Source organism: Pavona decussata, unplaced genomic scaffold, assembly GCF_977016875.1.
Source record: "Pavona decussata unplaced genomic scaffold, jaPavDecu1.1 SCAFFOLD_155, whole genome shotgun sequence".
Classification (NCBI taxonomy): domain Eukaryota; kingdom Metazoa; phylum Cnidaria; class Anthozoa; order Scleractinia; family Agariciidae; genus Pavona; species Pavona decussata.
The window spans coordinates 4,471,244-4,496,466 of NW_028145567.1; the positions used below are offsets into that span (position 1 = coordinate 4,471,244).

Below are 25,223 nucleotides of genomic sequence, written 5' to 3' on the forward strand. Positions count from 1 at the left end.
TACTAATGGGCAAAACGGGAAACAAGTTAAAATATGTAGTGGTTTACATTTTCAATGCAAGCATTACAGTTTATGTTGTTGCTAAATTATTTCCATTTTGCATATATTGTTTGTATCTACGTTTGTTTACTGCCTTCCTGATCAAATTTATTCTCAAAAGTGAACTGGAAAAAATGTCTTTTACTTTATCATAGAGGCGTAGAATCAGTTTGTGATGAAGCTGACGTCACTGGGTAATTTCTTTCTCGGTCAAACTTTCTTCCAAGCCACTGAACAGCAGGTATTGTTTTAAAGGCTTGTTGAAACGAGCGCATGCGCCAAGCATACAGGAACTGATTCGAGGCTGCATTGACGAGAAGGAACAGAAATTGTATATCTCTAAACCAGTGGATGAGGACACAGCTACACGTGTGGCATAAGTTGATAACATACACCATAGCACAGGAAGGAAGTGCACACATCAGAAAGGAAACGATTATCAAAAGAAGGGAATTGGTTGCCTTTTCATCTCGTTTGGCATGTTTCTCTTGTTCGTGGCTGCTTCGGATGTGCGCAGAATTTTTCTTGTGCTTTTCGAGGCTGTGGTAAACACGACAGTAGACGAACATTAGAACTGCAGTGGCGATGACGAGGGATGCATTGGCAAATATGAAAGCCAGCATATAGAAGCCCACAGCAAGATAGAGCAGAGGAAGTCCAAGCGAAAAAATCCACACCAAAGCAGATGTTACCGCCACATTGGATAGTTTGGAACGGTGCACACGATTTGAGGTCACCGTCTGATATCTATTCACTGCCAATGCCACTATGCTCGCAACAGACGCAGTCGAGGTCAGAAAATACGACACATGAACCACCCATAAAATGCCCAGGACGTCTTTTCGAAGTGCCTCGTTCACGTGAAAACCCACGAACATTGGATCTGTCACTGCTCCAATAATGAGGTCTGCAACAGCTAGGTTCAACACCAAATAGTTGAATGGCGAATTTAGCTTTCGTGTTGGGTTCCTTATCACAGCCCAGCAGATCAACAGGTTACCCGGCATGGTGACAAGAGTCAAGATGGCTGCCACTGTTGACGTGGTCACGGAGGTTGCAAATGGTGCCCAGTAGTCTCGGCAAAGATCGGGATTAAAGGCCATTTCCGCAAAGGGATGGTTCTAAAAACAAACAGTTGAAATTAGTTTATTTTTGTTTGCTTGTATCCTGCTTTAAAACGTTGTTTCATCCAAATAAGCTAAAAGTTTAAAAACTTCCATCTTTTTGTTGATCGTTTGCAAATAAATAAATAAATAAATAAATAATAAATAATAATAATAATAATAATAATAATAATAATAATAATAATAATAATAATAATAATAATAAAATAATGTTCATTGAAAAACGATCGCAGGCTATATTCCTGACAAAGTACAGCAGAAGGGGTTACCTGCCACGTAAACAATATCGAATGGAATCGGAACTTCCGATATTTCTCGCAAGTATCGATGATATCGAGTATTCTGTAGTACTCGGTATCGAGTATTCGGTATCGATATCGCCCTACCCTTATTGAGAAGAGCTGAAAGGCTTGAGGGCTTGAGTGATGATCTTTGTAAATATATTTAACAATTAGATGGCGAGCTCGAGGTTTCTATCGGCTGATAGTTGGCGAGGGGCCCCGAGCCAACTATCAAAGGCGATAGAAACCGAGAGCGAGCCGTCTAATTGTTTTAGCATACCTCAGTGATCGATCTATGAAGCCAAAAAATCTTTTAATTTCATAAATTTTGATATATTTGTGCATTGATGCATGCTAGATCGCGCGCGCTCTGACAAACTGCCGTCTATCGATCGATAGACGGAACCTGTGTAGCCAATCAGATTGCGCGTTTACGTGATAGTCGGTCACTGAGGTATGCTAAATAAAAATAGCACCAAGGAAGAATATCAAACAACAGCGACAATAACAGCTATAGCAAAGATATCGATGATGTCACCTAGTGATATTTATGTGACAACCAGAGACCTATTGACTGTTGAATCGAAAAGATATTTTGTGATGTTTAGCACCATTTGAAAAATAACAAACACACGGACCGTAAATATATATTACCTCCCTATTTAAAGCTATTGCAATCTATTTTTGAATTATAAAAATGTGTTTGTGATCCACTTTCACTTGCCCGATACTGAAGGAATTTTCATCCTTCCTGTTTGTAGATTTACAAATATGGCAAAATTTTGCATCATTGACTAGTTTCGATCCACAACGCCAGCAAAACATACTTCAACCGTTCGCTTTGAACAACGCAGTGCACTATATACTCGACAAAATGCCGGACGCGATTGCGGGAAAAGCGAGTTCAACTGTACCCCGGCAGACACTACGTACCCTCTAGAAAAGTGCGCGCGCAAGTTTTCTACTCTTTTTATTTGCAGCCTTTCATTTTTTGTAGTTGAAGCTTTTCTTTTTTATTTGCAGCGTTTAATTTTTGTTGTTGTTTGTGGGCCATCGTACCAAACTGTTTTTCACGGTAATAAGGTTAAATGGTAAAAATAGGAAAAGATATTGATGAACATTCCGGGAAAAGGTATATATTGTCATCGAAAAAACAACAAACTCTTTTAACATGGGTGTTGCAAGAAAAAAACCTTATGTACAAGGTATACAAAAGACAAAATTCACGTTATTATTAGTAGTTTTGACGTGAACAAAGCAAGTAAAACTATCAATAATAGATATTATATCCTAGGCTGAAAAGAATTGTGTAAAATATAAAAGCATTCCACGGTATTCTTCTCTCCGACTGTACTAGAATTCTTTAGCTAACTAATATAATCTAATGTTTGGAAAACAAAATTATACTCTCTGATATTCAGCGAAAGAAACGAAACAGAAATTTTTGTTCATTCTTGAAAATTATCGACTGATTTAACTTCTTTATAATCGACGAAACAACTTACCTTGATTGGATGAAGAAACTAGACGATTAAGTTACAGTTACTATGTCTCTTAGGAAACACAATCTCCTGTGGTAGATACAAGTGATGTGATTGATATTGCAGCCTACTATAAAAAGTGAAACACTTATAAACTGGCATGTCTCGAACCCTTATCTCATTTAGTTTTGGTTTCTGTAAACGCTGGCATAAGCCCAAGTTTAGGCTGTCTCCTCTTCAATTTGATTTACATTCACGCATGCTATGGCTAACTAGATTTTATGAAGAATCGGTTCGTAAGCAATTACACTCGCGCTTTTTTTCTTTACTAAAAATTTTGTTGAACCATCTAACAGCGGTAGCGAAATGAAAGCACCATTTCAAACCAAAACCAAACCAAACTAATTGCAGGGCTGACACTACACTACGAACCCTTAATGTACACGTGAAGTGACGTCTGGCACGCGCATGTCTACTACAAGAGATCCGGCAACGAAACGCGTTCAGAACAGTTTATTTGTGCGACGTGTGATCCCCTGCATTCAAAAGTTTCAAAATTGAGGTAGTTTTACCTTAGTATCAAAGGCCAGAATTATTTTGCATTATTCTCATCTATGAAATCTCATTTTTGCCCTTTGCCATAAACACGATTCTAAATCTCTCTATAAAAGCTAGATGCTAATACGATGTGTTCAAAACACAAAACATATTCAATCGGTGAAACGATGGTCGATACTCAAGATTAACATACCGTAACATACCAACAAAGCAATTTTCGAAACTGCTCGACGTGAGGTTCAATATGTCAATGAAAGATATTTGAGTTTCGAAAGCATTCATTAATTTTGTTTTAATTTGCATGGATTTCTAACTGAAGAAAAACAAATGAAAACGGATTTTTTTAATCTAACAGCTTAATGTTTGACCGGGACTCTGGGCACAAGACCTTCTTAGAAGATGTTTTCGAAAACGAGGCTCGGATGATACCCGGTGGGAACTGGGGACCAGCGCGTTCGCCTTGGACCAACGTGGTAGGTTGTCATTGTTACTCCCTCAAAAGTAACTAATAAAGTACGTTACATTTGTTCCTAATCAAGCCTTATTACTCATACACAATTGAATCTTTTAAAGTTCAATTGAGGAAATGATTAACGTTTACATTTCTGCACAAACGGTCGTAGCACTGAAATAGACACAGCGTAACACCTTAGACAAACCTCAGCTTAGTTCTAATATCGGAACTTATTGTTTAACAGCATGGAGACAAGATTGACGACAAGGACAAGATTACCTGCCCTGGAGGCTGGGAGTGGACTGGGAACTGGCAGGTTGATGATAACAGAGCCGTAGACGATGACGGTAAGTCCAGGCCAGAGCTATCGAAGAACATAAAAAAAAAAGGTTTTTCACTTGGCTTGCGAACAATTAATAATTTTCACCAGATACCTGAATACAAAGAAAATGAGATCAACTGGAACTGTGCAGCGGATTGCGGTGTATTTGGCCAATTCTCTTTTACCTTCTTGATAACTATCAAAGCAAGGCCTTGTTTCATGTGGCGAAAAGTTTTACCTATCTCGCGAATGAGAAGCCTTCTTTCCATTAAAGATGGTGCACCAACCGGCATCGATATATAGATATACCTTTGAAAATGTTCTATCAGATCTGTGCTTAAGAATAATAACTTCATCATAGTACTAGGAGTTCGGATTTTCAGAGTCAGGTAAAAAATCTTTTCGGTCAGTTCATGGCCTTCAGTGTGTAGCTACTGAAAGTCCTAAATCAAATCAATTAACACCACGAAAGGAATAATAATAATGAAAATTTTTCTTCGTGGTAAAAATCCGTAGTCTTCATTTTCTTCTGTGATAAGCAACCGGCTGAGTATTTCGATGATTGCAATTCTATGGATTTCAAAAGTTTCGAGCAACACAACAAGTGAAAATAGTGTCTTTTCCCAGACGAACTCAAATGTAAAAAAGATCAAAAACCACATTTCCAAAGTTGCCTTTTGTGATGATATCTTTTCCCATAAAAGTCCGTCTTCCTTTAATCGTTGTAGTAGCCTTCAATCTCAATAGTTATTCCGACGAGATGTGTTCTCGCCACGCGTCATCCAACGGTTCCATCTTTTTCAGGTTGGGAGTATGCAGTTGACGTGTCATACGGAGTTTATGGTGCCATCCAGAAGGCTTACCATCTGGTCAGAAGAAGGCGGTGGGTCAGAGAAAGATTACTCAAGGATCCTAAGGCTGTCATAAAACAGGTCAGTGTCAGAAACTACCATGAATGGCTTTTTTGCTAAGTGGCCTTTAGAATCAAGTGAATTGTGGAGGATGGTGTCTCTAATTGATAACCAGCGATTGTTGGGTTGTAGTAAATGGGAAACAGTGTGGAATCGAAGAGCCAATTGGTCTCTTGCCCTCCATTTCGAGTCGTTTATAAAATTTTGACGGTATATATTATAAACGCAAACTTTGACTGGTTAATAAGGCCTTGAAAATCGCCTTATTTAAACATTGGTTAGTCTTCGCGTGGCATTTGACAATACAAAAAATAAAATAGTCGTTAGAATAAAAGTAGTGGCTTTGTATTGAAACAACCTGATATTTGTCATAAACACTCGACCGAGAATATTAAAGTTATTTCTAAAGAAAGTTGACACTGTAAATTTAAAAGATGTGATGGCTCCAAAATTGGGGTTATTGAGGACTAATTTGGCTCTCCTAAATGAGCACCAAAATACTTCTTAAGTCAAGGACTGGATTGCACCATGTTATCTAAAGACGCGCGCCATTTTCCACGATAGCCGCAAAGCCACAAGACCTTTGACAAGAAAAAGAAAATCACCGAACAACAACAACAACAACAACAACAACAACAACAACAAACAAAAAACCAAAACCAAAAATCTCTAGAGTGTGATTAACACTGGTCATTCCCTTATAATTATATCTTTTCAGAAAGAACTTGAAGAGTTTGAGAAAGAAGGATGGGAGTACGCACCAATTTTCACGGCCAAATTTCACCACAAAGAGAGGAAAATCGATTTCGTCAGGCGTCGACGATGGCACCGAAATATGGTCGCGAAAGGTGGAAAGGGGGCGAAAGTCTCCATGCCTCCTGTGTGTCTCCTGGAGATTGACGGCGAGGTGAGAAACGTGAATCATGCAGAAACGCCTATTCCAATCGAACCTTATTTTAAGTGCAACTCTGGGGTCGGGACAAAGTCTGCTTGGCCGTTGTAGAGTAATGACCATTATGAAAGGGTTTCTTAAGCTATTTTCAACTGGGGACCGAATTTGGCCGCTTGTGAAGGTTCTGGACAATAGTTGAGCTAACATTTTGAAAAGGAAAGTGAAAAAGCAATTTCTGGAAGTCACTTTTCCTCATTATCTTCTTCAGAATTAGGACCCGGTTGCTCAAGGCTAGATAAGCATTGAATTTTAATTCCATTTTATAGCTCACCATTAGGGCGGATTCTTCTCAATTATTTTTGCCTCACATTCTAATTCTGCTGCATTCAACCTCTATCTTAAAATGGCCTTTTTGAAAAATAACAAATTGATAATCACTTTAAAAAGGCTTTTTTTCTTCTTCTCACGTTTAACAGGAAGACAACAAGAACTGTTTGAGGAATATTCCGAGAATGTTTGTCACTTATGAAAGTGAGTAACTTGCCACATGTACAAACAAGTAGCAAAAGAAACGTCATTTAACAAATAGATTCCATTTTGCCGTGCGTCTGTACTCTGATAACGCACAGATGACGTCAAAACGTGGTGAGAACAAAGAAGTACGTTACGAGCCGCAGGCGAGTAGCGTGACTGATGTTCTCACCACGTTTTGACGTCCTCTGTTCGTTATCAGAGTACAGACCCACGGCAAAATGGAATCTATTTGTTTTATACAATAACCAAGACATTTCAACACATTTCGTGAGCGAGCATCGCGTTGCCTGAGCTGAGTCAAAAACTTTCCAGCAAACTCAGTTTTAGACTACTACACACACGCAATTGTGATCGTCTAATATTTACAAAACTAACCTTTATTCCAAAAGGAGATCCTGACCCCAAAATATTACAGCGCTAACATGTTAGTCGCTTCACTGCGATTTGTAATCGATTACGCGCCATTACCGGACTTCTATCGGCGACACATTTCGACAAATATTTGCTTCCTTTTCACGTCACAACAAAGTTCTAGCTTTTTTTACCCTGGTTGAGGTCACTCTCAACGGTCTTTGTCCAATTTTTTATTGGGCAGTTTTCCTTTCGTGTGAAAATTTGCCTGTGTTTGTCCGCTACTCGCAAAAACAGTTTGCAAAAGTTTGTTGACCAGTCACTCTGGCTGGACTCTACACTCTGATCACGTGCGCCGGTCACACCACTCGATGACGTCAATCGTGCGTCTATACTCTAATCACACACTCCTCTAGACCAATCAAAACGCGAGTTTTACACAGTTCATTGTATAATCTTATATAGCATTGTTCTTTTTCTGGCTACGAGTGGGTTATAAGGTGTCACTGATATTGTTTTGTTTTGTTTGTCATTTAGAGCCTCACAAGTATCAGTTGTGGGCTTACATTTATCAAGCACGTGACCTGCTCGCCATGGATGAAAGTGGAATGAATGGTGAGATCCTTCTTGCCCGTAGTTTAAAGTTGACACGCGGCCACTTTCACTTTGCCTTACGAAAGGAACTTCCATTATTTAAATTGTCCTTCTACCAGCGTACATTTGAAATCTTTTAAGCGTTCCCTCGCAGACGCAACATGAACAAGTCGCGATATTTTCCAAAATTGACGGATCCGCCGTGTCCAGGCTGAATGAGCAATATTACAGAACCACAATTTATACTTGACTGTAAGTAAATCAACAATACGGGATGGCAATTGGCAGGCTAAAACAAAATAATCTAAAACTTGTTAGAATTTTTTTAAAATTTAAATATAATTCCAAACTGTTCCTTTCTTGCTGAGATAGTTGAGTATTTAAATTGAAGTTCAATCCCTCGCGATTTGGGATTATTGCAATATCTCAACACTTTGATGAAGTTTAAATGAATAGAATGATGGTTAGCCTGGGTACGTAGGAAGCGTTTTGTGAGGTTTTTCGGGATATGATCGTGGGAAAATTGGGGCGAGAGTGTGGTGAAACTCTCATAGCCTTTTCCCTCACAACCCCTCTCAATCGTTGGCTCTCGATTCAACGTTTCATTACACGGAAACGCTTGCTACAAAAGCTAAATCATTTATTTACAATGTTCTTTGTTCAACATAGATGCCTACGCACGAGTGGCTTTCTGTAAACAGAGTGCAGTGACTAAAGTTCTTACGCAGACATTGTCTCCAACTTGGGATCAGACGCTGATATTTGAGGATATTGAGATTCACGAGAGTGTGGAAAACGTGGGCAAGAATCCGCCCAGTCTGGTAGTGGAGCTGTTTGATCGGGATACAGTGGTAACTAAACATTGAAATTATACAGACATAAAAGAGAAACGAGCACTTTTTAGCACATGTTGTTCTCCTGAGGTACAAGTGAATGGTAAACTGAATAAAAATAAACGGGACTTCGAGGTTTCGTCGAAAACTTGGCCGAAATTTATTTTTGCACGAAGTTTTGGTTAATTTTGACGAAAAACCTGAAAAGCCTGAATTTCCTTGAGAATCGTTTGCATTACGTTTCCACGGTTTCTTGATTCTAAAGTTTCTAAATGTGCAACAAATCCTTTAAATTTAATAAAACACCCAATTATGTTGAAGGAAAAACTACTGCAACATGGAAACACGCATTTTTTCCATCCAGGATTACTCCAATCAATCCACCACTGGTAACCAGTTGGCAGTCTTGCCACGTATTTTGATAAGTGGCATAGTAAATTTGCCTTACATTAGCCTGGGTCGAAAGGGTAGAGAATTTGCATTCCGAATCACTCTATCCACTGTCCATGAAGCCCAAATGAAATGAGCCGTGCAATCTGGTTCATGATGACCATACACGCAAGTTGACCATTCGACTAGTCGGCGAGTATTTCTATTTCTCAGTTGACCAAACAATCAGTGAGCCAAGTCAGTGTCCAAAGGCCGAATAAGCTAATCCTGAATTAACGTGAACTTGGATTTGAGTTTAATTACTAATCAATAAAGATTCCTCCGAAACATTTTTGTCCCTCAGTTTCGACTTAGACGTTTCGTTACCATTAACATAACCATTAACCATTAGCTTTCAAAAATATTTTTAGTGAGCGACACGGAAACCTCTGTTAACTTTTAATCATAGGTTAGCGTTAATCGGCTTTCGAACAACTGGGCCCAGATTCGTACCGAACAATCATACTATGCTCGAATACCTAACAACTCTTAAAATAGATGCTCAATGAGCACAGGAATCTACGGCATTGAAGTTGATTTTCACTAAGGGTATGATAAGACATGCAGTCGGAATGAGAGAACTGTTATATCCAGTTAATGAAGCAAGTATGAATTTCAATGAGAATTAGAAGTATAAATCGCAACAATGAAGATGGTATAGTACTACTTTCTACTATCATCTTCTTATTGTCGAAGCTGACAGCTTTGACATTTGGCAACGTTAGCAACATTTCCGGGTGATTTCAAAAGTTAACAAAGTTGCTTTTCAATAAACACTACAACACACTTCAAGTGTAAATACTGTCGAGAGTGCCTTTCATAGTCTTCGATATTTGCAGGACGACTAATTACATGATCCTCATGATAACCAGACATGGCTTTCGAGGATGTGTTTCTAAACTAGAATTCTTTGTTTGGACTTTCATTGATAAGATGGCATGTAAATTCTTCACAATAGGAGCTGTCATGCAAATCATTCCCTCGCGATCGAAGAGGCTGGATCGTCCGCCGAACGGCTGGATAATTCCTTGAAAAAGTTGCAAGGATTGAATAATCCCTCGTTAATCCCTCCAAGGGGCTCGATAACCCCTCGAAAGCGCTGAATGATTCCTCGAAAGGGCTTAATTATCCCTCGAAGGGGATTGTTTGTGATCGTAGATTGTCGAAGGAGACACAAGTGTCTCCAAATGTACATTCCTATTGTTTATCGCCAGCAGTGAATGCGTGACTTCGCCGCCATTTACTAGTACGATTGTCAAATCTCAAATGATGTGGTTTGCCTGTTTGAAACGCTGTAAGGCGTTATTCAGTTCACCAACAGTTCACACAGTAAATGGACGCTTGCAAAAAAACTCGATGTGTTGTTATTAAGCGGAGAGAGGCAGTCGTATTCGTATGCCATTTTAAACGCCGATTTCGAGGCGATATCTGATTTCGAGTACAAACTCTTCGTATAGGACTGGCAATAGCTAACAAATATAAACACATTCATTTGAAGCTATGCCTGCTTAAACAAGGTCAATTGTGTAAAAACATCTTATGAAATGTTGTACTCACCAATATTTTAAGCTTCTCTTCCGCATGCGAGAAGCACTGCTCCCAATGCTACGAAAATTGACAGGTTTCAAGACTAACCCGAAAGGCTACCGACGAATCAATCGGACCAGTAATACCGTCACGCCTTCGGCGACCGTAGATTCAAAAAACCATGTCAGAAAAGGTTGTTTGGAAGAAAATGACTTTTGAACACTCTTGATCTTTACTTTTACCACAGGGTAAGGATGGCTTTCTTGGACGCTGTATGATGTCACCTTTGGTGAGATTAGAAGGTCACCAGACTCCAGAGCCACGACTGCAGTGGCACAAAATAAGAAGAGGAGAAGAAGAGGGAGGAGAACTACTGGCTGCTTGTGAATTGTTCCTGGTGAGGTCTACATGCGTCTGATTCATTTCTATCTCCCTACGAGAACTGTAGCCACTAGATCTACCAAGGCGTTAACGGAATGCGTTGGACCAGGAACCACTTCTCATATACCAATCTGAATAGAACAGAACGGGGAGGAGGTCGTGTTCTGGGACTCGGAATCTATCCCCATGGACTAAAAACACTTCTTACACCCAATTATCTGAGTGAGAAACTACCGATCCGTTAGGATTTAACCTGCAATATATCCTCAAAAAGTTTGCTATTTCTTGTTTTTGCCCAGGAAACGTTTCGTTTTCACACTGCGTCATTTTTCCAAATTCTGAATTTCCGATTTAATCCGGTTCAATAAATAAATAAATAAATAAATAAATAAATAAGTAAGTAAATAAATAAATAAATAAATAAATAAATAAATAAATAAATAAGTAAGTAAGTAAGTAAATAAATAAATAAATAATAAAAGATTAAACCTTCTTGCATTACTTTTTCACGCCTTGAGATTAATTTGGCTTGGTTTTTATACTGATTGGGTTTATGACATGTTCCAGTGAGGGTATTTCTTAGATGAGCGAATTAGCAGAATATTTTTTCCTTGTAAAATCTTACAGGATGAAGGCGCCGAGTTGCCGTTCACCCCACCGATGAGAGGAGAATTATTTGCCGTTCGAAGTGGTGTGCGCCCAAAGTTACAGCGGTCAGCTGTCGAGGTCAGAATTTTGAAACAGCATCCTTACGTTTAGGTTTTAGGTTTTTCTCTGTGTTTAATTGTTTTATGTGTTTTTGTTGTAGAATGAACAGCAACTTCAATATATGAAATTAGTCAGTGACACATTGTCATGGCATTAAGGAAACACTTGTTGCCAAGCCATTAAAAAGAACGTCGTGAGGTCGTTTCAGAAACGGCAATATCATTGCTGACGAGTCAAACATGGAATGAATTTATTCTGAAACAAATCACATTTTCCCGCCCAAGGGAACGGCTGGGATGGTCTGTGACGTCATGCCATTGTTTAAACTTTGGCAAACAATGGTCTTCAGTAAAGTGCGCACGAGAAATTACAAAGTTATTATAAAACGTTTTACTGTTCATTAGGTTTTGTGCTGGGGCGTGAGGAACATGAAGAAGTTCGAACTCACTAGTGTCACGTCACCGAGCATCGAGTTCGAATGCGCTGGGGGAGTCATACAGTCTGACGTCATCAAAGACACCAAGAAGAATCCGAACTTTGAAAAACCGGTTTTGACCAGAATGATTGTGGTAACTATTCTTGTCTTTGTTTGTTTAACGTTAATGAAAAGCTCAGGTTCCTCAGCCTGTTTATCTTCTGACAAATTGAGTTCACTGAGGAACTATGCGTGCGTAGTTAGTTATTGTATAACAATTTTGTTTTGCAATGACAAAGTACACGGAGAAACAAACGTTTGGCATTCGAGGCCATACTATAACACTTCCTACGAAGCCTTGAAACCATCTATGCGCTTAATGTTCTAATCAAAAACTACGTAGACCTGATTACTTTGTTTTTATAAAATTAATATCGTTACATCAAAATACAAGATTATGTTTTGCATCTCTTTTTGGGTTATGCCGTTTGACTGAGAATAACAAGAATAACAAGGCGATCACCGATGATGAGCAACTCAGTTATTTTTCCGTGTGAAATTCGGTTTCGGTCGGTGGGGAGTGAAAACTTCAGCGAGTATAAAACTAAGAATAGTGCGGCTTCGCAGTGAAAAACTGGAGACTGTTCATGTTCATGCTGGTCCTCTCTTTACAGAATCTTCCGGTGGAGGAGATATATACGCCAGCTTTGAACATCCGGGTCCGTGACAACCGAACATTTGGCCGCCGACCAATTGTGGGAGTGCATTCAGTCAAGTCTATTCAAAAATACCGCTGTACTACCCCACAAGTCACTGAAGAAATAGACTCCGGTCCACCACCGAAAGGTAGGTAAAAGTATTAAGGGGAAATTTCACGTGTTCTAAACAAACTAAATACCAATTAGAAGGGTTTTAAATTCAAATTCTTATAGCCCAAAGCAAAATTGGCACACCAGTTAAATGTCTGTAAATTCTAACAACCGCAAAAAATACTTACGACAGAAACAGTTATGTAAAAAGAAGCGCAATGAGAATAATGTATTTTTAAAGTCCTCAGTAAATGACACAGGCATACTCGAAAAACAAAAACAAAACAAAAAAAATGAAATCCGAGTGCTCCTATCAGGAGTCGAACCTAAGGCCTTCCAATTACTATGAGTTCGGATGCTCTATCAATGAGCTACAGGAGACTCGTGGGAGCTAAGGCCATTAAACTAGGTTCATGGGACAAACATCCTGCTTCTGCTAGGATTGGAATGTCAAAGTGTGGCATATGCGCAATGGAAATAATGTGATGGAATATGTTAAGCCTGGTGAATAAATGAAATGAAAATGATGTATTTTATCAGTAAATCACTAAATGACACAGGCAAACTCGGAGAAAAAAAACAAGCGCAATGTTCTTTAGCTATAACAGAGCATAGCATGGCAATTAACTGAGATCATCCTCAACGTTGATTTGAAAGCCACTATGCACGGATGAAAAATTAAATCGTTTACATCATGGAAGGCTAATGGAAGAATACTTGATGATTAGTTGCCCTTTGTTTTACTAATTTTCAGCGTCAGCTGAAACTGCTTCTATCGCAAGCAAACAAGGCTCGCATATTGTGGATATCAAGGATCCGAAAAAGGATAAGAAAAAGAAGGTAATAAGCGACTCTTCTACTGATCACCGAAAACCAGAAACTCGACTGCAACACCTTTACATAAACAGTAACAGTGAAGTTTAAGACTGGAAAAATGCTGCAAATTTTACTTTGCAAATTCTTATAAACAGATACTAGGTATACCAAACCAAATGACTGTTCAAGAGCTTTCATTTGAATAGCAACTCTGAAGGATGTCATCTGTAGACTAAAACATTAGGATATTGTATAGGACTCACGTTTTGTCCCTGGAAATGTTAGAGTTCAGAATGTCGAAAGAGGAAGTTTTGAGAAGTGACGTCCGTTCCAAATGAGAAAACAATGCTTCGAAATCTCAGTGCAAGCTATTATCGTTAGCGTGCTCCAAAACAAGCATCTCGCAGGCAGGCTACCACGATCGCAGTCCACTGATTGACAACTCACCCACCGTTTGCAGGCTTCCTACTGAACATTATAGAATAGCGTTAATTTGTAGGTTTCCTGATCGCCATGAAGAACATTTTACCACTGAGGCTTATGGGAAGGTTAAGATTACTGCGTCTAAATTGCACTGTTTTTTTTTTTTGTCGTTTTTTTTTTCCAGAAAGAGAAAGAAGAGGTGACTGAAGAGTTCCTGGACTGGTGGTCAAAGTTTTATGCTTCACTTGGTGATGAAGAAAAATGTGGAGAATTTCTCGACAAAGGATTCGCAACGATGAAAGTATATTTAACTTCATATATACTTCCTTTCTTTGTTCAATGGGTTTAACTCTTTCCCTGCTGGTTAATTAGCGGCGGAATACATGGGTTTACATCCCGTAATCCTGGCCCATCTCTCAATGCATTTGCGCTTCAACCTATTCAGTTTCGGAACAAATCGTATTTTTTAAGGGCTGGTAGTTCAAACAGGAATGATCAGCGTTATACAGTTATTCAATTTGGCGACGTTTTCGTTGCTGTCGGTGTCATTTGTTTTGTGAAACTCTATTTGCTTACACACCAATACTGATCGCTATCCCTTTGTGACAGGTATACCAAACGGAGCTGGAGAAAGTGGACGGGTTCAGCGGCTTTGAGGATTTTATAACTTCATTTCCTCTTTACCGAGGAAGAGCAAAATCCAAGGAAGAGGAAGAGGATACAGTTGCTGGAGAATTTAAGGTTGGAATTGTTTTATCATTTATTTGATATGTTATCTTGTATGTTTTCAATGTGTTGGTGACATTACATGGTGGTATGTTACGGTGCGATTGGTAGAATTTCAAAAACGTTACTCCAATTTAGTCTCGTACGTCAATTAACACGATCAATTAGTGTCATGTGAACAAACAAAAATGATAAGAAACGTACATAAGTACGTTAGTGGATAATTTTTAAAAGTCTGTTTTCATTTCAAGGGAACTTTCCGAGTGTATCCGATGCCAGAAGACGAGCAAGCTTGGCCATTACCGGATACTATTTTCACTTATCTTCCTCCAAGCCAACCAATTGAGTGCGTTGTTCGCCTCTATGTCATCAAGGTACGATTACGTTCCATCAATATAATGTACTGTCAAGGGAACTGCTTACCTTATCTTAAATAGGAGTTGATGTGAGGTGATTCTTTTTCTTTTTTTAGGCATTGAACCTTCAACCAAGAGATGATTCAGGAACCGTAAGTACATAAAAAAAAAAAAGCAATACCGTGATTTGTTGATTTATGATGAAGCCCATACCATGAGCGTCAGTTGGGTATTAGACGATAGATGTCAACAAATATTTAACAAGCGCGAGCCAAATAATTGTTTTGTTAACAACTAACCAAGAAATATTGCTGAATCATGCTGATTTCATTCTGCAAGACCAGAAGACAGTTTAATGGCTGCTATTTCTCCGAAATGGTATAATGGTTGATACCACATGACCACTGAAGCCAATCAAAACTCTGAAATTGCATTGCATCCAGTGATCCTGTTTCATTTGATTCATTTAATATTGTTTTTCTAGGCCGACCCATACTTGATAGTCACCTTAGGGAAGCAGAAGTTCGATGACCAAGACATTTACAGACCCTATACAATTAACCCTGTCTTTGGGAGGTGAGTTTGACCCCTCAAACTTGAATGATTCGGGCACACATTTCGTTCCGAACTAAACTGACAGTTTTATACAGTTGTCAGGGTTACAATCTTAAGGCATGCCTCGCTTTTTTCTCTGTTTTCAGATTATTTGAGATGAATGCCACCGTTCCCATTGTAAAAGATCTCAAAATCACTGTCATGGATTATGACATCATCGGACGTGATGACGTCATCGGCGAAACTACCATTGACTTGGAACAGAGAATCCTGTCTCGATATCGCGCAACGTGTGGATGTTCCCAGAGCTACTGCAAGTAAGTTATTTTATTTATCTTTTCAGTCTCAAGCCAGGATTCCACATTTACGAAACTGTTCAAAATTGCCAGTTCTATCATATTACAAAGTCACCATCTCCGGAAAGTTATCCTCGGGAGATTCCTTTGAGTGGTCACATTTTAGGATCTCATCCATGAATCCAAAAGTAACAGGGTTTAACCGCTCATCACATCCTAGAGAAGTACTGCTTTTACACACCTTTGAATGGACACACTTTAGGATTCCATGTCGAGAGACTCAATAGTAAAATCCAGCTACAATAGCCTTCCAAACTACAGGAAAGAAGTGCTCGATAGCCGGTTTCATCCGAATGGTCATACTAACTAAGAGCGCCATATGGCACAAAAAGTCATTATGTGCCCAATATTCGGTCAATTTGTATCAAATTTGGACACCAAACAGATCTTGGAGAGATCTGCACAATGGAAGCATAAAATCTTACCCCCCTCCTACATAAGACATGATTAACCACCCCTCCATTTTTTGCAACTTTTTCCTCTTACACTTTTAAGACCAAGTCGTCACCATTTGACAAGAAACTATGTGCTGAGATCTGCAAATTACGCTATAGTTTAGGGCTATACCCAGTGTATACGAGAAGTGAGATGTATTTTAAGGTTTATATTTTCTCGGTTTATATTTAAGGTTTATTATAAGGTTTATATTTTAAACACTCTTCATTCTCTTCTGTTACTTCCTTTGTCTTAGCTGGAATGATTTATACAATGCCCCAGATAAAACCTTTTAATTGGTGTATTACAGTTGGTGTGTAGGGGTTCACAGTCGCTGTTTTACAAAAATACGACATTTCCCATGGGAGTGAAAGGGTTAAACCTCAATGTGATATCTCCTTGTGTACGAAAAAAGGTCAACGTAGAAAGTATTGATAAGATAAATAAAACGATTCTGATGATTCTGCTATTGGAAAAGTTCACCGAGATTCTTCGCTGTATTATCAGGCGAGTGCATCGGCTCCTACGGAAATACATAAGTCTAGTGATTGCTTTGTGTTATAGAACTGGTCCGAATAAATGGCGAGATGTTCGCAAGCCAAGAACGATCTTGAGGGACTGGTGTGTAATGCATAACAAACCCCCTCCAGTTTACAATGATGAGCCATGTTCAGTGACAGTGGATGGCCAAACTTATACTCTATCCGAATTTGGTAAGTAGTACAGCTGATTTATACGAGTAAACGGAAGATGGAGTTAGCTTCTTCATCAGTGTGTTGCTATGGAAGCCAGCAAAAGAGTTGTGGCATTAAAAGACTGACATGACCGTGCCATATCGATGAAACCAATTAATCATGACTTACCAGTCTACCCATCCCTGGTGAATAATTAACAGATATTTATTACTAATCTTCTATGCAAGTATAGACCTGCAGTGGACCGTCAAGACAATTGGCATGCTGTCAAATATGTGTTCGTACAATACCCGAACGGGGTTAAACAAATGAAAGTGTACGGTATGTTAGGTGCTTTAGAGCAATTTAGCGACAAGGGTGAAGAGTGGCTAAGGGCAGGAAAAAGATCTAGCTTGAATGAACACGATCGATAGTATTTGAGCGCTTTCTTTTGATCTTAGGTCTAGAAGGTTTATATTACATCCAACAAATGTTCAAGTTTTCTGAAGGCGCTATTTGCAAAGTATTGTAGCACGAAGGTCACGTGAGGTGAAAACTACATCAGGTGGTATACAATCCGCCATATTTCGAATACCGATGGCGACAGAAATTAAACTTCATTGACTGAAAAGGTTATTACAATTGAGAAACGATAATGAAATGAACTCCTCACGAACTAAAAACAAATCGTTCAAACTTGAAACCTTTTATGTTCACGAATGCATTTCGAAGTACTATCCTGCAAAAATATGTTTATATTATTATTATTATTATTATTATTAAGAAATGCTGCTTTTACTTCTTGCAGAGGAAGGAACGATAGTCCACAAGCATCACGGGAAGGCACAAAGCCGATTGGCTCTCTATGTCCTCAACCAATTGAACCTCGTTCCCGAGCATGTGGAAACGAGGGCCCTGTACAATAAAACACAACAGCCGACTATGGAACAAGTAAGCCTTTATCTAACTTAAGAGAAAATGAACTCGTTTGTCAAGTAATAACTGAATTACTCATTGATCTTGTTACCCCAAGCAACGCCAAAATAGAAGAGCGGCTGTTAAGGGCCTTATACTTCAAAGCCCACTATAGGTGGATTGCATTGCCGCCATGTTGGTGCCAAAAAAAAAGAAAATTTGCTTACATTGTTTGCATAAAAATGGAAGTTAACTCCCAGAGGAGAAAAATCTTATTGATGCTGATGCCAACATGGCCCCCATGACGTCACATGCAATCAACCTATTGATCTTGGCTATCATTTGTCAGTTGGACAATGTTTGAACAGAAACTATTCTTAGCTTTGGCGTCACACTGGCCCACTTCTATGAAAAATATTTCGCATCCTGGTTAATTTTCTAAAACAATGAATTGATTGATATATTTGATCTGATTTTCTTTTTGAAGGGAAAGCTTCAACTGTGGGTAGACATTTTTCCTCTTACAGAAGGCAAACCGCCTTCAGCGGTGGACGTCAAACCGAGAGAGCCACAAGAGTAAGAGATATGTTTGTCATGCAAATTTCAAAAACAGTGCTGTTATCTTGTTCTTATCCATTCGTTTTTTAATTTCTTGTTATCAGATACGTACTTCGTGTCATCGTTTGGAACACGAAAGACGTCATCATGCAGGAGACCTCAATCACTGGCGAGAAAATGAGTGACATTTACGTGAAAGGGTAAGAAAGTTCGATAGAAAATGCGAAGAAAACAAAGACAGCACTGTTTAACATGGAAGTACGTTTTAAAAATCACACCATCGATAACTTTTAGTTGATTGGGAATAGAAGACAGTTGTTATTTGTCAGTACTTGTGCCATACCCAGAATGAAACTAAACTAAAGATAATGCATGGAATACTTCAAATTTAAGATAATAGTACCAGAGTTATACAACCACAACAACAATCATTATAACAAAAACAACGACAGCGGTATCAACAAGAGCAAAAACAACGACAACAACAATAAAACAATATTTGCAACATTTGTTAGTACAATCTGAGGAGATTCTGGTGGAGAAATTCATATTTATGGTCTCGTATTTGTGATTAGATGGATCGATGGCATTGACGAATCACAAGAAACCGACGTCCACTACAGGTTAGTAACCTTGAGTGCGAAAGTGTTTTTGCACTAATAATGGTGATAATGATAATGATAATAATTACAATAACAACAATAATCAATATTGATGATGATAATTTATTGGTGGACGTGCTGCAATAGCAAGGCACGTTCAAAGGAAAAAAAGATAAGGATATTGCAGTGTTCTATTTACTAAGGTTGGAGGTGCAATCCATTTCTCAACTTTACTAAGATTAAAGTTTCAAATCTTTGAACAGAATCTCAAGAAATTTCTCCGAGAATTCAATATGTTTTGCCCTACTTTTTTTACAGGTCAATGGACGGAGAGGGAAACTTCAACTGGAGATTTGTATTCCCATTTAAATACATTCCACCTGAGAAGAAACTCGTAGTATCAGAAAAGGTTCGATTTATGATCTTCTTTTCTTCAATAATCTGAATCGCCGTGTAGAGGCGAAGATTTTCGTCCCAGGACGAGACCTCTTTTCATCGTAATCTCGGGATAAAATGAAAACAAAACCGTAAATTTGCCCGAAAGGGGAGACATCTCGTTAGGTTGTCAGCAAAAAGTAACGAATCAGTTTTAGTTTGAACAGTGCTATAATAGTTTCCTGAAACCATAGTTAATGATTAAATTACGATTGCTCTACCGAAGAACAAAAACAAAAACGAACGTCCAAAGCTGACCGCCCAAACTTTTCGACTGATGTTGCTGGTAGGAGACGAACTTAACGCAACTCAAAAAATGTGACTTGCACAGTTATTTATATCACTGGATTGTAATTTGTCCGCTCGGTAATGATGCTCGAAAGATCGAAACACAACAACACGTTAACTGCGCACCTCAGGTTACTTGTAATTCAAAGGTAGTTTTTGTTCGGTTTATAACTATGTGGAAAATCCCCACCACGTACACCCTTTAATACTTGAGCAGATAGCACTGTGGTTTCCAAGTTTCAAATGGTGCATGTTTCAGGTGGAATAGTGCTTATTGCAACAACTGAATTCACGTCTAATTTTATAGGAACACTTTTGGAGCCTTGACGAAGCAGTAGAGAAACTAACACCTCGGCTGATGATTCAGATATGGGATAATGATTTGGGATTCGCTAATGATGATTTTCTAGGTAAGGGCTCTGATTTCAAAGAAGTTCAATCACACGTTCAAAGACTTTCATTACAAACAAATTAAGCATAACAGTTATCTTACTTGTTTTACTACGCCTCCGTTTCATTTTGGAAAAAAAAAAAAAAAAAAAGAAGAAGAAGCAGAGATAAATTGAAAATTAAGAACTTAAACCTGTTTGCAATACTTGCAGGTACTCTACAACTCGACTTGCCTGCTTTGATCAAACCAGCCACCAGCGCCCGCACTTGCAAGCTACCGGGTGACGGCGCACTAACGGTGGACTTGTTCAAACAGAAGCGTTGCTATGGCTGGTGGACTGTGAGTTCAATGAAATCTGGGACATTGAAAGACACGGTAAGGGTGGGGTTATTGGCTCTGCCCCTGTGGGGACATGTGACAGTAAAATCGGGGGTTTTGGCAGAGACGCAATTGCGTATCTCTGACTTCCTCCTACCCTACCCAGTAAGTAGAGGGACGGACAAGAGAAAGGCGAAAGAGTGCTCTGAGATGCACAACCAACCTTTTGTTAAGAGTCAAAGTAAAGAATCTTACAAAAAGTAAGATACATTCTGTTCGGTATACGTTGCTATTTGTTCTACAACATATTACTCTTCGTGGAGTAGTATGGGGTAAAAACAAAATAAAAATAGATCACTTTATTTAAGTGTCAATGTTGTTAGCGCAGAGAACTAATTGGGGACACCCCCCAGATCGAGATGTTGGGTTTTGAGGTTAGGGGAAAACCGGAGTGGCCGTACAAAAACCTCTCGAGAACCGATAACAAACTCAACCCACATGACGAGGTGTCTGGGGATCGAACCCGAGCCAAATTGATGGGAGGCGTGTGCTCTCACCACTGCTCCCCATCCCTGTTCCCAAAAGATCCAACTTTCGGATTGTTTCTTTTTGCTTGGGAACCGTCAAGTACAGAAAGACTTGAGTTCTGAAGTTAAATACAGTATACTATGAACATAGAGAGGTTGAGAAATTCTTCTGGGCTGTTTTCTTTTCAGGGGAAAATTGAAATGACCTTGGAAGCCTTACCAAAAACGGAAGCAGATGCTAAGCCGGCCGGTCAAGCGAGGGATGAACCCAACAAGAACCCAACGTTAGAGGAACCAAAGTAAGTTCCCTCTTTTGGACGATCCTTCCCTTGTTGCATGTACAGAAGAGGAATTGATGCAATGACAACGTGATTCGTTCTTCGACAGCTTGATCCATCTGTTGTGGACAATGCTTCTCTATTTTTATTGATCTTGAAAAAGTGCATAAGATGCAAACTTTATTCTTGCGCAGTTAAAAAACATAACGTTTAAAATGTAAGATTTCACAGTTTGAAATTTCTAGGATGAAACTTTTACGATTTTACAAGCGCCGAAAGTTGGACTATTTTGACCCGAAAGCGCGAGGTCAAAATACCACGTGACAACATCCGTTGGCGTAATGTTGGGTACAATATGGCGGATAGCGCGATAGAGAAGGCTGGAGGAGGGAGATGTTGCGTTGTTTGCTTCCCTAACAATGAAAGTTGTAAAAATAGTGAATGCACTAGTTTCCCTCGTAATCAGAAATCAGTGAGCGTAAGCAAAACTATTGACCCCAATGTTACGTCACAAGAAAGAATTTCGCAATAAACTGGACCCAATGTCAGGCCCATTTTTCGGGTCAAACTAGTCCAACTTTCGGCGCTTGGAAAATTCACCCTACACAACTCAAACTTTGAAATCATACATTTCACGCATTATATTTTAGCACTGCGTAAAAATAAATTTCCTTTCATGCCCGCTTCAAAGGCCCTTGCTTACAATATTTTGTGATTCTTTCCAGTCGTCCTCCGACCTCGTTTCCATGGTTTACGTCACCACTTAAAGCTCTCCGACACATCATCTGGGGGAGGTACAAGTGGTACATTATTGGCTTCCTTATCTTCCTCCTCATCGCATCTCTTATCGCCTTCTTCATCTACGCTGCACCGGTGAGTGGAATGATATTACACCACGTCAATCCATGTCACACTAAATCCAGTACAGCCTCTCCCTGACATTACCGTATTTATCTTTCTCAACCCAAGGGCACAAAGGCTTTGTCTTTTTCATTCAGCGTATATGGTTGAGTATTCATCTTAACTATCCTGGAGTATAAACGAGCAAAAAAAGTCTACTCCAATCAGTGACGGTCGTGACGGGCCTCAAACCTGTTTGTGTTTCGTTAAGGTCCCTTGGTAACCGAGGGATGGTTAAGGGGAAGCTAGCGCTTTTGTTATATAGGGGAGATATCTGTTTGGGGCTTTAGCTCCCACGAGTCTCCTGTAGCTCAGTGGTAGAGCATCTAGAGCACCAGAAATAGTAATCCGGGAAGGTCTTAGGTTCAACTCCTTTTTTACGAGTATGCCTGTATCACTAACTGAATCACTGAGTATGCCTGTGTCACCAATTGAATAATAAATACATCATTGCCCCATTTTTTTTTGGGGGGGGGGGGGGGGGGAATTATTTTAATGTGAGAACCCTTAAAACAAAAGAATTCTTTATTTCAACTACCAATGTAGCTGTAGGTGATGTCAGCGATATCTTCGCTATACGATGAAGACAGGAACTCCTTTTCGAATAGCGTTCTTTCTAGCAAGGTGCTTAAATCTCGAATGAGATTAACCGCAGAGTGTCACAGAACTTTTTTTTTTTTTAAAGGAAACAACGTAAGTGATTCCGATTTTGTTTCACAGGGATATACCATGAAGAGGATGCTGAATGCGTAAAGAGTCAATACTGTGGAATGGCAGAAAAAGGGGACAGAGTGCTCGCAGAACTAAAAAGCATCATATTCGTTAATTAAACAATCGAAGCAAATTAAACATTTTAAGACGAAAATAGCTATTAAAATTATTTCCCTTTAGTATGCAAAATAACCGCTTCAACGCAAACTGTCGTTATATTTATCCCAATATATTGGGGCGCGCGATGTGAAAATCTGTTCCTACCCATCTTAATTTCGAACTGTAAAATTAAAAGTTTCTAAATGGGATATTTACTAACCTAAACAAAAGGGGATCTTGGTAGCATTACATAGCACATTTAATTCTTAAGAATTCATCCAATAAGCGAGGTCAAACGTTTTAAAACGAAAATTAACTGGAAACCAAGGAGAAAGTGCATTGTCAAGTTCGGATCACGCAAATTAGTTGCAATGGAGGCTTTATAGAGTCCAGGAGAATTAGCCCATTATATTTTTCGCCACCAAAGACAAAACACTTCTGTTAGTGTCAATGTCAACTTGGTTATATTTGAAGTAAATAAATTATCATAATAATCTAGTAATATTTCTAGTATTACCATATTAAAGTGGTAAATTGTATCCTCCTAGTTCAATTTCAATGAAGAGGAGCCTTTTTAGAACTAACGACTTAAGGCAGTCATATCTCTCAGAGTAGAACTCCAGTTCATAGTAGTTCAAATTGAATGGCAAGAGACTCTTACAGCAAACGATTTAAGGCAGTCATATTTCCCTGAGTAGAAATCCATTTGGTAGTGGCAGGAGCCTTTTTAGCTCCAACGACTCAAAACAGCCTAAGGTCTCGTTGTAGGCCTCTATATGTAGTAGGATTTGTTTTACAATTTTCCGTTGGCGGAATCAATCCATTAGTTGGTGGTTTGACTAAGAAACTTAGGAGATAACGCCTGACTTATCAGATGAAACTCGTTAAGGAGCAAACACTGCTTTCATTTTTCAGAAATACAGTTTTCATTTATTTCCAATAAAAGCGTTTTACATCCCGAATAAGGGACGCAGATAATCCAGAGGGACACAGTGTAATCGTTTACGCGATACTTTTTCATCCTGCAACGTACTTCTGCAGGGCTTGTGTTAGGTTAATCCATTTAAACCTTAGTTGTACAGGGTGAATTTTCAGGTGCTTAAAAGAATCGTAAATTTGACGGTGCAAAATGCATCTAGACGACACTTCAGTTCTGAAGTCAATAAAAGCTCGACAACTCCATTTGTCAGAGTCGTTCATTGAATCGTTCACCATTCATCTTGTTTCATTCGTCAGTCCCTCACTCCCCCCTCCCCTCTCAAAATGTAACCTACGTCTGTCATCTCTTTTTGTGTTTGGCATTGGCTACTCCTCGTTTGGTAGCTCGTACCAGGCCTCTGAACTGCCCGACCATTTTTCTTTGTTTCCTGCGCCAAAGAAAAACAAAATGAATGATTGTTAAAAACAAACAAACAACAATAAAACACAATCACAGCTAACACAACAAAAACTTTTAATCTGCCGCAGAATCTTCGCGTTTGCGAATGTACTTTAAGAAACTAAAGAATACTTGATTTTCATTTTTTAAACCAAACAAGAACCAATGGCGACTTGGATGATTCACGCTGGTTTTTCCCGCGCGTGTTCTCGCGCTTGACAAAAGCATGCAAACAAACAACCTCCCATGGTGCCCAAATCAAATTTAGAAACTTATCGGGACTTTCAAAATATGGGCCGGCGACTCGAACTATCTACTTTCAGATTAAAATTCTGACGGACCATCGAGCATACACCAACTAAAAAAGACGATATTCAAATTAATATACTTACCGTTTATTAAGCATGTTCAGTTGGAGAGGTACGTAAGCGAATGGATCAGGCTTCCCCTTCTTCTTCACGTCACCGCCTGCTTTCTACAAATGGTGAAAAAAAAATCATCATCTGGTATGACTGGGTTAATCAGTAAGTTTTCAAGAAAAGAGATACCCAAGATAAGATGCATATTCTTTCGGTGGGATACGGTATGGATAACTATAACCCACCCATCACTTTTCGCGCGATTTTATTGGCTACTTTACGTCACGTGGTGCAAATTCACAGGACGGTTATTACGCAATAACCCCCGCCTACGTCGATATTTGCCCTCCTATTATTTCCAAACGCCAGCGGAAAAAAGCCAGCCCAAGAGTTTCACCTTTTCATCTTTATTATTTTACATGGAAGAAAAACAAACTCGTTTTGTAGATGTCCAGTCATGTTTATAGCAATAAGCAGGTC

The 25,223-nt window shown here is 39.1% G+C and overlaps 3 protein-coding genes across 4 annotated transcripts in view; 1 reads left to right on the top strand and 2 right to left on the bottom strand.

Moving 5' to 3' along the window:
• The window catches only part of LOC146465970 (myoferlin-like), a 75,319-nt gene extending 51,131 nt beyond the window's left edge, over positions 1–24,188 (top strand). For both annotated transcript variants that reach the window (XM_085128131.1, XM_085128130.1), the window contains exons 32-60: positions 3,839–3,956; positions 4,182–4,284; positions 5,064–5,191; positions 5,889–6,077; positions 6,539–6,593; positions 7,485–7,562; positions 8,211–8,392; positions 10,578–10,727; positions 11,339–11,437; positions 11,824–11,988; positions 12,509–12,680; positions 13,398–13,483; positions 14,067–14,183; positions 14,492–14,623; positions 14,860–14,982; positions 15,081–15,116; positions 15,449–15,540; positions 15,666–15,836; positions 16,875–17,023; positions 17,793–17,935; positions 18,387–18,475; positions 18,562–18,657; positions 19,033–19,080; positions 19,378–19,468; positions 20,090–20,192; positions 20,385–20,548; positions 21,208–21,317; positions 22,022–22,169; positions 22,917–24,188. In XM_085128131.1, the coding sequence (XP_084984257.1) occupies positions 3,839–3,956; positions 4,182–4,284; positions 5,064–5,191; positions 5,889–6,077; positions 6,539–6,593; positions 7,485–7,562; positions 8,211–8,392; positions 10,578–10,727; positions 11,339–11,437; positions 11,824–11,988; positions 12,509–12,680; positions 13,398–13,483; positions 14,067–14,183; positions 14,492–14,623; positions 14,860–14,982; positions 15,081–15,116; positions 15,449–15,540; positions 15,666–15,836; positions 16,875–17,023; positions 17,793–17,935; positions 18,387–18,475; positions 18,562–18,657; positions 19,033–19,080; positions 19,378–19,468; positions 20,090–20,192; positions 20,385–20,548; positions 21,208–21,317; positions 22,022–22,169; positions 22,917–22,949 (3,370 nt within the window). In that variant the 3' untranslated portion in view covers positions 22,950–24,188. The remainder of the gene's footprint in view (positions 1–3,838; positions 3,957–4,181; positions 4,285–5,063; positions 5,192–5,888; positions 6,078–6,538; positions 6,594–7,484; positions 7,563–8,210; positions 8,393–10,577; positions 10,728–11,338; positions 11,438–11,823; positions 11,989–12,508; positions 12,681–13,397; positions 13,484–14,066; positions 14,184–14,491; positions 14,624–14,859; positions 14,983–15,080; positions 15,117–15,448; positions 15,541–15,665; positions 15,837–16,874; positions 17,024–17,792; positions 17,936–18,386; positions 18,476–18,561; positions 18,658–19,032; positions 19,081–19,377; positions 19,469–20,089; positions 20,193–20,384; positions 20,549–21,207; positions 21,318–22,021; positions 22,170–22,916) is intronic.
• On the bottom strand, positions 83–24,815 carry LOC146465973 (octopamine receptor beta-2R-like). The gene is made up of 3 exons (XM_085128142.1): positions 24,777–24,815; positions 24,281–24,373; positions 83–1,160 (listed from the first exon to the last, which is right to left on the bottom strand). The coding sequence occupies exons 2-3, from the start codon at positions 24,287–24,289 to the stop codon at positions 189–191; spliced, it is 981 nt and encodes a 326-aa protein (XP_084984268.1). The 5' UTR covers positions 24,290–24,373; positions 24,777–24,815; the 3' UTR covers positions 83–188.
• The window catches only part of LOC146465974 (RRP12-like protein), a 29,074-nt gene continuing 27,741 nt past the window's right edge, over positions 23,891–25,223 (bottom strand). Inside the window, exons 40-41 of the mRNA XM_085128132.1 lie at positions 24,777–24,859; positions 23,891–24,373 (exon numbers count right to left, since the gene is read on the bottom strand). Of these exons, the coding sequence (XP_084984258.1) occupies positions 24,286–24,373; positions 24,777–24,859 (171 nt within the window). The 3' untranslated portion in view covers positions 23,891–24,285. The remainder of the gene's footprint in view (positions 24,374–24,776; positions 24,860–25,223) is intronic.